Raw genomic sequence first — 11,186 nt, 5'->3', positions numbered from 1 at the left:
TACTCACATGTGATTCACACACACACACACACACACACACACACACACACACACACACACACAGTCAGAGGATATGACGGCGGCAGTGTGTCAGCCTCTGTGTGTCGGGACAGTCTGGGGCGTTGTTCTGGACTCTTCCATCACATTTACATTTTTACAACACAAAGACGTTTCACAAGACAGAAAATTAAAAATCATGAGTGTGGACGTGAAGCTCGCTCTGTTCCTGAAACATGAAGATCACAGCTGAGGAGAAATCCTTAATCTATCAATACACAACATCTGAAGGAGGAAGAGTTTCACTCTCCAGAAAAATAAAAACACTCATCAACAAGATCAATAAAATCAAACGCTGATAATGGTCCAAACATATATCAACATTTTCATAATTCTGTTAATGATGATTTTATTTGTGTCTCCTGAGGTTATAAACTGCAGTGTTTGTTTGAATCACAGTCTGCAGCTGAGGTAGGACACACCCTGAACCTCACACACACACACACACACACACACACACACACACACACACACACGGTTGTTCTATCATAGTGAGGACTCTAAACTCTAACTTTAACTATAACTCTAACTCTACTTTAACTCTAAATAACTCTAACTCTAACTAACTCCAACTAACTCTAAGTCCAACTAACTGTAACTCTAACTAACTGTAACTCTAACTAACTCTAACTAACTCTAACTCTAACTAACTCTAACTCTAACTCTAACTAACTCTAACTCTAACTAACTCTAACTCTAACTCTAACTAACTCTAACTCTAACTAACTCTAACTCTAACTAACTCTAACTAACTCTAACTCTAACTCTAACTCTAACTAACTCTAACTCTAACTAACTCTAACTAACTCTAACTCTAACTCTAACTCTAACTCTAACTCTAACTAACTCTAACTCTAACTCTAACTCTAACTAACTCTAACTAACTCTAACTAACTCTAACTCTAACTCTAACTCTAACTAACTCTAACTCTAACTAACTCTAACTCTAACTAACTCTAACTAACTCTAACTCTAACTAACTCTAACTCTAACCTAAACCTGATTCTGAACACCAAGTCCCTCAAACAACCATTGAAGAAGTGATGGTCAGACAAATGTCCTCACTCTGTAGGTCTATGCTGAAGATGGTCCTTATTAAGATATAAGTACAGGAACACACACACACACACACACACACACACACACACACACACACACACACCCTAAACCTCAGACACACACTTACTCACTCACACACATTATGATGCACCACACACACCCTGCTTACACTCATATGCACTTTCCCCAGCACAAATACATCGCCGCAGGCCTCAATACACACACACACATCAGGGCCACGCCCTGTTCCCATGTCAACGCCACACCCTGAACACACACGTTATCAACACCTGAACCTCAGAGCAGCTCTGACCTGAGAACAGTTTCCTGGTCCTGAACACACAGTAGTCCAGCTCATAAACCTCCTCCATGTCAGCAGATGGGACATGGACCAAAATAAAACATTTAAAATAGACGTTAAATAAATGTTTGTCAGAGAGTATTTCTGTCATTTTAGGCAGCGCAAGGCGGTTTTATTGATAAAGCACATTTCAGAGGTCGATTCAAGGTGCTGTACAACACACGACAAATATTAAAAGACAACAATTTCAAATCTGAGATCAAAAAAGAGAAAAGATTAAAGAAGAAATAAAAAGCATACATTTGAATTAATATCTTATAATAAGTGAAAGGTAAAAATAACACAAATAAAACAGAACAGCACTAACACAAATCAATTTTCAATTCAATTTCGAGGAGCTCAATTATGGGATGGCTTTTCACAGGTGGTCAAGAAGTGTTCTTCTATAAAATGTTATAAAAGATGCTTAAAACACAATTTAACCGCTGTTCTTTATTAATTTATTTTTTCTTCTTTTTACCCAGTCTTTAGCCTAGCCTTTAGCCTAGCCTTTAGCCTAGCCTTTAGCCTAGCCTTTAGCCTAGCCTTGCTGTTTTTTAAGACATTAATACCAAATAAATAAATGATAAATGTAAACATATATGTTGAGGCCTTTAGCTCTTCTGCTCTGACTGAACCTCGTCCGTTCAGCCTCATTAGCATCCAACGCCTCCAAGCTAGTTCCCTCAAAGTGCTCCACCTTTAACCAATGAGTTCTGTTAATCAGGAAAAGAAGAAGAATCATTTTTTACCAGGAAGACATTACAGATAGGACCCACCCTACCCGGCCTCTGATTGGCTTACTTTGATATTCTTATCCTATCTAACCAATCAGAGGCAGGTGATGCTTTCGCCGTCCTTGCAGGACATGACTGAATGATGCGAACAACAGAACATACTCCGTATACCTGCAGATACCCTGCAGTACACACACACACACACACACACACACACACTTGAACTCTTGTCTTAGTGAGGACACTCATTGACATGATATATTCCCTAGCCCCGAACCCAAACCTCCACACTGAATACATACACAACCCGAGGTCTTAACCCTGAAACACCATTAAAGGTGCTTTAGGAAGTGAGGACCGGCCAAAATGTCCTCACAAAGATATCAGTACAAGTACATACACACAGACACACACACAGGTTTGAGGCTGCAGGTGAAGCAGCTCTAATTCCTGCTAAGAGGATCTATCTGCACACACACACACACACACACACAGTGTAAGCTGAGATTTGTGTGCTGAGGATCAGTTCAGTTGATGTGCGGTCATCCATGTGTTGAACAGAGGGAAGATGGGAGCTGACGACAACTCGACGGAGAAGAATCACGAAAACACAAGTGATCTCTGACCCCAAGACACACAACACGGTAAAATACACACACACACGTTAGACACAGTTAGTGTCAATTTGTCCAAGAGTTTGTTTTTGTGTCAATGTCTGATCAACAAAATGTGTGTGTGTGTGCGTGTGTGTGTGTGTGTGTGTGTGTGTGTGCGTGTGTGTGTGTGCAGGTGTGATGGATGTTGAGGATCCGTCTCCTCTGCATCATTTTGTTGTAGCAAAGCGTTCGATCACCTCCATCTTTGATCAGCTGCTGGACTTTGTGAAGGACGGCTCTGCCTTTGTAGACGGTCAGACACACACACACACAGACACACACACACACACACACACACACACACACACACACACACACACACACACACACACACACACAGATGATGAACAATGAAAAGTGTGCAGTGGTTTTTTTCCATCAACCAGTCACAGTCTCACTCTCTTCACATGTTCCTGACATGTTACGTTCACGATGAGGTCACTATGACCTTTGACCTCTGAAATCTAATCAATTCATCTTTCAACCAGTTTTGAGGAAATTCCTTCGAGGTGTTGTTGAGATATCGTGTTGACAAGAAAGAAACAGCCTCTGACCACTGGGGGTCGCTGGTGTAAACAATACAAACGTGACAATGTGACCTGTGTTTGTTGACGTGATGTCAGAGGCATGGCGGAGCGACGACCTGGGCCAGGTGGCGGTGGAGGAGCAGAGCGTGGACATGCAGAGCTGTGCCACCAAACTGTCGACCATCAGGGACGTTTTGCTGCGGAGGCACATGAAGGTGGCGTTCTTTGGCAGGTAACTGAAAGAGCTCACCCTCCACACAGTCAGTGAACACAACACAGAAACATCCAGTGTTTCAAATCTTTATATGATGACGAGGAACAATTCATTTTAAAATCTAAAAATAGAACCAAAAAAATACAACTCAGATTTTCAGGTAATGGTCACGTGTTTCATATGTATGATGTTCAGAACTAGTAACGGGAAAAGTACCGTGATCAACGCCATGTTGAGAGACCGAGTGTTGCCCAGCGGCATTGGTCACACCACCAACTGCTTCCTGAGGGTGGAAGGAACCGACGGAGACGAGGCTTACCTCACCACCGAGGCGTCCAATGAGAGGCGGAGCGTCACTGTACGTTTTTCTTTACTCATTAAATGAAGTGACCTGAGGTTTACTGAATCTGGTCATGTCTGACATCTCTGTCCTCGCCCACAGACGGTCAACCAGCTCGCTCACGCGCTCCACATGGATCCAACTCTAGATTCCGGCAGCCTCGTCAGAGTGTTCTGGCCTAAAAGTTGCTGCGCTCTGCTGAGAGACGACCTGGTGCTGATGGACAGGTAACACTGTCTTTACCTGATGGACAGGTAGCACTGTCTTTATCTGATGGACAGGTAACACTGTCTTTACCTGATGGACAGGTAACACTGTCTTTACCTGATGGACAGGTAACACTGTCTTTACCTGATGGACAGGTAACACTGTCTTTATCTGATGGACAGGTAACACTGTCTTTATCTGATGGACAGGTAACACTGTCTTTACCTGATGGACAGGTAACTGTTGACCTGAAACCTCCCTCTCTCTCTCTCTCTCTTCCTCTCTCCCTCCCTCCCTCCCTCCCTCCCTCCCTCCCTACCTGTGTGTTTGTGAGAAACTTGTTCTGATGCTACGATGACTAGATAAAAAGTTAAAGGTCACAGCAGCAGGAAACACTTAATCCAACCTGTTGTCATCTCTGAACTTTGACTCAGTCCTGGGACTGACGTGACTCTGGAGTTGGACAGCTGGATCGATAAGTTCTGTCTGGACGCCGACGTCTTTGTGCTTGTGGGAAACGCAGAGTCGACGCTGATGAACACGGTGAGGACCCCCCTACAGGACGACCTGTGAATGACAGATGTATGCGAAGGACAAAAGACGAAGATGAGTTTTATTCCTTAAATTTTTCATCTTCTGTTTTCAGGAGAAACTTTTCTTTCACAAAGTCAGTGAGAGAATTTCCAAACCGAATATCTTCATCCTGCACAACAGATGGGACGCTTCAGTCACCGAACCCGAGTACATGGAGGAGGTGTGTGTGTGCGTGTGTGTGTTCCTGCAGTAAAAGCCTGCATCAGCTCTCTCTTTAAGAAAGGGCTTTATTGTGAATCAGCTGAAGGAACTACTTCCTGTTAAGATCTGAATTTTTCCTTTAAGAAATAATAGAACTGTCCAAAGACAGAGAAACTCGTGTAACTGACTCTCAGACGTACGACACAAACAGCCTCACTGAAATATACAGAAGGTGAAGTTATGTAAAACTGCAGCGTGTGTGCCCCCTGTTGCTCAGGTGAGGAAGCAGCACTTGGACCGCTGTGTGAGTTTCTTGGCTGAGGAGCTGAGGGTGGTCGGTCTGGACGAGGCTCCGGGGAGGATCTTCTTCGTCTCAGCTAAAGAGGTCCTGAGCTCCAGGATGCAGCGAGCGCAGGGCATGCCTGAGACAGGTGAGACAGGTGAGGAACATGTCCTCAGTCCTCAGATCAGCTGAGGTCAAAGATCACAGCTTCTCATTGTAAACATGTTCAACAAGCTGACTTCAAACCACAGACCGTAAATAAAGATGGATGACATGACAGCTCCCAAAAATAAAGCCAAAGCATCTCCAATGCCTTCTGGTGTCTGGCTGCAGTACAGGTCATAAACCTCCATGTTAGCAGATGGGACATGGACCAAACTAAAAATCAAAGTAGATGTTAAATAAATGTTTGTCACAGACGTTTCTGTCATTTCAGCTCGTTCTTATCTCTCTGATGTTTGTTTGACGGTTCGTCTTTATATAAAGTCATCGATCAACAAATCAGGTCAAAGATCGAAGGTCAAACTTTATGATCATGTGATCATACTGTCATCATCTCACAGGGGACATGTGGATCTTTAGAGACGCTGGAAGTCAGTCAGGTGTGGCTCAGAGAGAAAGTCTGTACCATGATTTTGTATTAAATAAAAACATTCATCACGTTCGTATCAATAACAAACCAGCTTTAAATCATTTCACACAACAACAGATATTATTGAACTAAATGTTTTGCTTGGTCAGAATCACCTGTAAATGTATCTATGTCACATTGGATTGTAAATGTATTATGCAGTGACAGCTCCTCACCAGGGGAGGGTGCTGCATTCCCTCAGCACTCCTACCTCGAGCACCAGGTGTAACTATAGCAGCTAAAATAATACCCGGTGACCTGACCTGACGTGGATCAGCTGACCGCTCCATCAAAGTGAAACTGAACATCCTGTATCTACCTGCAGGTGGCGCTCTGGCTGAAGGTTTCCACGACAGACTGAGGGAGTTTCAAAGCTTTGAGAGGACGTTCGAGGTACGCAGCAGATTCAGTGTTTGCTCTGAGGCCGATGCTTTGTGCCGAGCTGTGACTGTGAATGACCTCTGACCCTGCAGGAGTTCATCTCTCAGTCTGCGGTGAAAACCAAGTTTGAGCAGCACACGGTGACAGCGTGGCAGATCACTGAGGCCATCAAAGCTGTGATGGACGACATCAACATCGCCTCTGCTGACAGAAAGTGAGGGAGACCGACAAACTCATTGTTTCATAATGTCCTCCTGTGTCTGACTCTGACCTCTGACCTCTGTCAGGATCTGCTGCCTGGAGGAGCGAGAGGAGCAGAGGGACCGGCTGGACTTTGTCCGAGGACAGATTAACCGTCTGAGCGACAACGTGAGAGATAAGATCAAGACTCTGAGTGATGATGTCGCTGCCAAGGTGAAGAAATCTTCCTAATGTAGCTTCACAACACACACTGTCAATAACGATGGATGACATGACAGCTCCTAAAAGTTAAGCTAAAACATACCAGTCGCCCCCTGGTGTCTGGCTGCGGTTTAGAGCATAAACCTCCTCCATGTTAGCAGATGGGACAGGAACCAAACTAAAACTCAAAGTAGACCTTAAATTAATGTTTGTAAAGATGTTTCTGTAATTTCAGCTCGTTCTTCTCTCTCTGATGTTCATTCAAGTGTTTCTGATCAGGTGACCTCAGCTCTCTCAGATCAGACTCGTTCACTTCCTGTCCTGGTGGAGGAGTTCAGGTGCGACTTCAGTCCGACACATGAGACTCTGCAGATCTATAAAACTGTGAGTGAAACATGTTGTGATGTCGACAAACATTTTGAGTTGTTAAAGTCAGAGGTAGTTGAAATCACAAGAGGGCAACGTTGGGTCGTCTGTTTCCAGACGATCGTATTGTTGGATATGAGACCAGTGACCAGGTTCAAGCCCCATGATTCATTGCAAAACAGTGACTGCTAAAGCACTAGCTATGAGGGCAGCTGAGCTGCAGCAACTGCAGTGGCTCAAAGAAGCTAACGGTGCAGCATGGCGGGAAAATCTGGTTCAATTATCTGGAAGATAAATAGAAATAAAAAATTCTCTGTAAAAGCCGACATCTCATTTGGCTTCAGCCGTCATTGTTCATGTCTGAGAGAAGAAAGAAGAAGAAAACAGGTTCCAGTCTCATCTCTTCTCAGAAGCTGCTCCAGCACGTGGAGGAGAGGCTGGTCGGCTGTTTGGCTCATCGCTGCTCCATCGGCATCCTCAGAGACATTAGGGACACCCAGAGACACATGATCGGTAATGGCAGCGTCCCACTTCTTCCTCAGACTCTGGACGACATCCTGCTCACGTGTTGCATGATGACAGTGTGGTTGAAAGGTTCTTCTTTTGTTTCTGCTCCATCCTCAGACAGCGTCCGTCCTCTGCTGTCTCTGTCTGTCCAGGAGCAGCTCTCTGCTTCCTCCTCCAGCTCCTTCGAGCTGACCTATGACCTCGGCCTTGCGGTCCTCTGTGCAGATTTTCAGGAGAACATCGAGTTTCAGTTCTCTCTGGGCTGGACCGCCCTCGTCACTCGCTTCATCGGAGCCGCCAACGCAAAGCGAGCACTGGGCAGCTGCGAGCCGCGGCCTCAGGTCAGGTCTCTGAGGTTCGATCCCTAGCAGCTGTTCGTCAGTGTCGCTCTGTTGTAACTTTGTGTCTCTGCAGAATGCCTCCAGCTTTAAGGATGAGATGGTGGTTTCCATAGCGACAGGCCTTGTCTCTGTCACCTCCCGAGCATCAATGACGGTTCTGGTGATCGGTGGAGTGGTACGTTACTTTGTGTATGTGTGTGTCTCTGGTGTGTGTCTCGGGTGTGTGTCTCAGGTGTGTCTCAGGTGTGTCTCTGGTGTGTGTCTCTGGTGTGTCTCTGGTGTGTGTCTCAGGTGTGTCTCTGGTGTGTGTCTCTGGTGTGTCTCAGGTGTGGCGGTCTGTGGGCTGGCGTCTCGTCGCTCTCTCTCTCTCTCTGTATGGTCTCCTGTACCTGTATGAGAAACTGACCTGGACTGACATCAGCAGGGAGCGTGTTCTGAAGCAGCAGTTTGTGGAGCACGCCGCCCGCCGCCTCAGAACCGTCATCCCCGTCACAAGCTCCGCCTGCAGTCAGCAGGTGTGCAAGTAAGCCCACCCCCCACCTGTCACTCACAGTGGCTCGGTTACAACCATAATCTGAGCTTTGATTTGTGTTTGTGTCGGAGGGAACTGATGGCGACGTTCAGCCGCCTGAGTCAGAGAGTCGACCTGAGCGAAGCCGAGCTGGAGGGAAACGTCCGACAGCTGAGCCTCAGGATCCAGAGACTGGAGAACATCCAGAGGAGGTCGAAGGCCTTCAGGTCAGAGGTCACGCTCACACCTGAGCTCAGATCAGATCTTAATTCAAGATTGAACCCAGAGACACCATCTTTCTATTCTGCAGAAATCTCTGGATTCAATCAAGGAAACAGTTTTTCATTCATTCATTCTGGAGGAGGAGGCAGGATCAATGACCAATCCTGCAGCCAGCCACCAGGGGGTGTCAGATGTTATGGGTTCACTTTTGGAAGCTGTCATGTGTCCGTCATGTTTTAAGTTAGCGGCAGCTCCGCCCCTCAGAGACGCCCCGTTTGATTTTTATGATGAAGCTGAGTTTGACCTCTGACTCTTCTTCACGTGTTACCTGTTCACTGTGGCTGATGCAGAGGAGCTCAACACAATCTACAGTTATCATTGTACACATTAAAGTCTTTACTTTAGTTTCTATTGTTCTTTATTTTTTTCTACTGATTTTCTTTTTCGTATCTGACTTGTTTTCAAACCTCATTGTACATGTGCGCACTGATGTCCTTATACAGTAGAAATAGAATCAGTGTTATGATATGTAATACATAATATGAAAATCAGTCTACTTCCATCTTTACAGTATATTTGTGTTTTATTTCCTCCAGCTGAGCTTGAAGCCACCAGGGTTTCACCTGAAAGACTAAAACTGTCCCACACAGTTATGATACTTGTTATTCTGGATGTTGGTTCTCCTCGGATTTTTATTATTCAACAGTTTGATCCTTAGCTCTGTCCACATCTGTGATTGGTCATATGCAGTAAACTCCGCCCCCCTCATATCCAGAGGAAAACCTGAGTTAACTTCATAAGTTTAAATCAGCTTCATGTGACCACTTAGCCTGACTGTGATTGTTAGGTTAAGTTCAGCTGGATAACTGAAAGAGATCGTGGATATGTGGAACAGTACTTTATGTAGTACAGGGCCTTGGAGGAGACTACAACTCCCATAATCGCACGCTGCATCACCACAACAAATTCCCTCTGTAGTTATTGTTCTGACTGAGAAGCCCCCTGGTGGCAGAAATATGACATGTTGAGTGTTTAACATAAAAGCAGTGAGAGTAGAACTATTGCATGTGTATAACCAATATCATTAAAGACTGATTGACTTGTTGTTGACTGACAGGAACAGAGCCACAGAGCTGGAGACTCAGCTGGAGGACTTCTCTGTTCGGTACCTGCAGGCAAACTGAAGAATTACACCTGGACAGTGTTCTGCTGATGAGCAGCGCCCCCTGCTGACAGAATCAGCAGACCAGCCGCTCAAACGGAGACGAGGAAGACTCTGACGTCAGTGTTTCTCACAGAACAGAACCTGTGGTCAGACACTGTGTGTGCCTGTAGGGGGAGCACTAACCTGTTCTAACGAACAAATCACACTGGTCCTTTAAAGATCAAAGGGATTTCGTGACGCTGCTGTGTCCTAATATTTTCATATAAAACTAGAAACTGTGTCTTTCACAAAATACACAAACACACAAGTAACACACACATACACAAACCAATAAATACAAACTATCGAAACCAGAAACAAATAAACACATGGATGGTAATAAGTAGCTAAAACTGCATGAACCGATGTAAAATGAGAACTAAATACTTGAATATTTTATCTGATACTTGAAAATATACTCTGGTTGACAAATAGATGATTGTTGATCGATTGAGCATTAATTCATTGAACTGTAGTTACTCACAGTTATGAGTCATTAATGTGTTGCTCTTGATGTTTGTTCTGATCAGAACTTTTATTTTGAATAATCACGAGTTTCACATCTGATACAAAATAAATCTGTGTTGTTGATTTGATTTTGTTCCAGGTTCAAGTCGTACAGGCCTTTGTGTCAGTGTGTGTCCTCAGAGTCAGTGTGTGTCCTCAGAGTCAGTGTGTGTCCTCAGAGTCAGTGCAGACAGTGTGTCCTCAGAGTCAGTGTGTGTCCTCAGAGTCAGTGTGTGTCCTCAGAGTCAGTGTGTGTCCTCAGAGTCAGTGTGTGTCCTCAGAGTCAGTGCAGACAGTGTGTCCTCAGAGTCAGTGTGTGTCCTCAGAGTCAGTGCAGACAGTGTGTCCTCAGAGTCAGTGCAGACAGTGTGTCCTCAGAGTCAGTGCAGACAGTGTGTCCTCAGAGTCAGTGCAGACAGTGTGTCCTCAGAGTCAGTGTGTGTCCTCAGAGTCAGTGCAGACAGTGTGTCCTCAGAGTCAGTGTGTGTCCTCAGAGTCAGTGTGTGTCCTCAGAGTCAGTGCAGACAGTGTGTCCTCAGAGTCAGTGTATGTCCTCAGAGTCAGTGCAGACAGTGTGTCCTCAGAGTCAGTGTGTGTCCTCAGAGTCAGTGTGTGTCCTCAGAGTCAGTGCAGACAGTGTGTCCTCAGAGTCGGTGTGTGTCCTCAGAGTCAGTGCAGACAGTGTGTCCTCAGAGTCAGTGTGTGTCCTCAGAGTCAGTGCAGACAGTGTGTCCTCAGAGTCAGTGTGTGTCCTCAGAGTCAGTGCAGACAGTGTGTCCTCAGAGTCAGTGTGTGTCCTCAGAGTCAGTGTGTGTCCTCAGAGTTGGTCTGTGTCCTCAGAGTCAGTGTGTGTCCTCAGAGTCAGTGTGTGTCCTCAGAGTCAGTGTGTGTCCTCAGAGTCAGTGTGTCCTCAGAGTCAGTGTGTGTCCTCAGAGTCAGTGTGTGTCCTCAGAGTCAGT

The 11,186-nt window shown here is 45.3% G+C and overlaps 1 protein-coding gene across 10 annotated transcripts; it reads left to right on the top strand.

The window, feature by feature from the left end:
- The first annotated feature begins 2,681 nt into the window (after window positions 1-2,681).
- Window positions 2,682-10,316, top strand: mfn1a (mitofusin 1a). Of its 10 annotated transcripts, none has more exons than XM_069511407.1 (18): window positions 2,682-2,837; window positions 2,983-3,102; window positions 3,473-3,608; window positions 3,786-3,948; window positions 4,033-4,157; window positions 4,572-4,680; window positions 4,784-4,891; window positions 5,150-5,303; window positions 6,112-6,179; window positions 6,260-6,381; window positions 6,455-6,581; window positions 6,849-6,953; window positions 7,346-7,448; window positions 7,560-7,783; window positions 7,857-7,958; window positions 8,110-8,306; window positions 8,387-8,521; window positions 9,634-10,316. In XM_069511407.1, the coding sequence occupies exons 2-18, from the start codon at window positions 2,988-2,990 to the stop codon at window positions 9,698-9,700; spliced, it is 2,160 nt and encodes a 719-aa protein (XP_069367508.1). In that variant the 5' UTR covers window positions 2,682-2,837; window positions 2,983-2,987; the 3' UTR covers window positions 9,701-10,316. The 10 variants fall into 10 exon arrangements, 8 of the variants coding, with proteins under 8 accessions (XP_069367508.1, XP_069367506.1, XP_069367505.1 ...); XM_069511405.1 differs by having other exon boundaries at window positions 5,150-5,312; window positions 7,280-7,448; window positions 8,110-8,298; XM_069511404.1 differs by lacking the exon at window positions 9,634-10,316 and adding an exon at window positions 8,605-9,067 and having other exon boundaries at window positions 8,110-8,298.
- The last annotated feature ends 870 nt before the right edge of the window (window positions 10,317-11,186 follow it).

This window comes from Paralichthys olivaceus, chromosome 16 (assembly GCF_024713975.1).
Source record: "Paralichthys olivaceus isolate ysfri-2021 chromosome 16, ASM2471397v2, whole genome shotgun sequence".
NCBI classification, from domain to species: Eukaryota; Metazoa; Chordata; class Actinopteri; order Pleuronectiformes; family Paralichthyidae; genus Paralichthys; species Paralichthys olivaceus.
Note: the sequence above shows the minus strand (reverse complement) of the source record. Positions and strands in the feature narration are given on the sequence as shown.

What these genes read in the sequence shown, in the direction of transcription:
- mfn1a (XM_069511400.1), top strand. Translation starts at nt 2,988, where the DNA reads ATGGATGTTGAGGATCCGTCTCCTCTGCATCATTTTGTTGTAGCAAAG. An exon ending in ATGAGAGGCGGAGCGTCACT is followed by an intron (nt 3,949 to 4,032) that starts GTACGTTTTTCT and finishes CCTCGCCCACAG; the next exon opens with ACGGTCAACCAGCTCGCTCA. An exon ending in CTCTGCAGATCTATAAAACT is followed by an intron (nt 6,954 to 7,279) that starts GTGAGTGAAACA and finishes ATTTGGCTTCAG; the next exon opens with CCGTCATTGTTCATGTCTGA.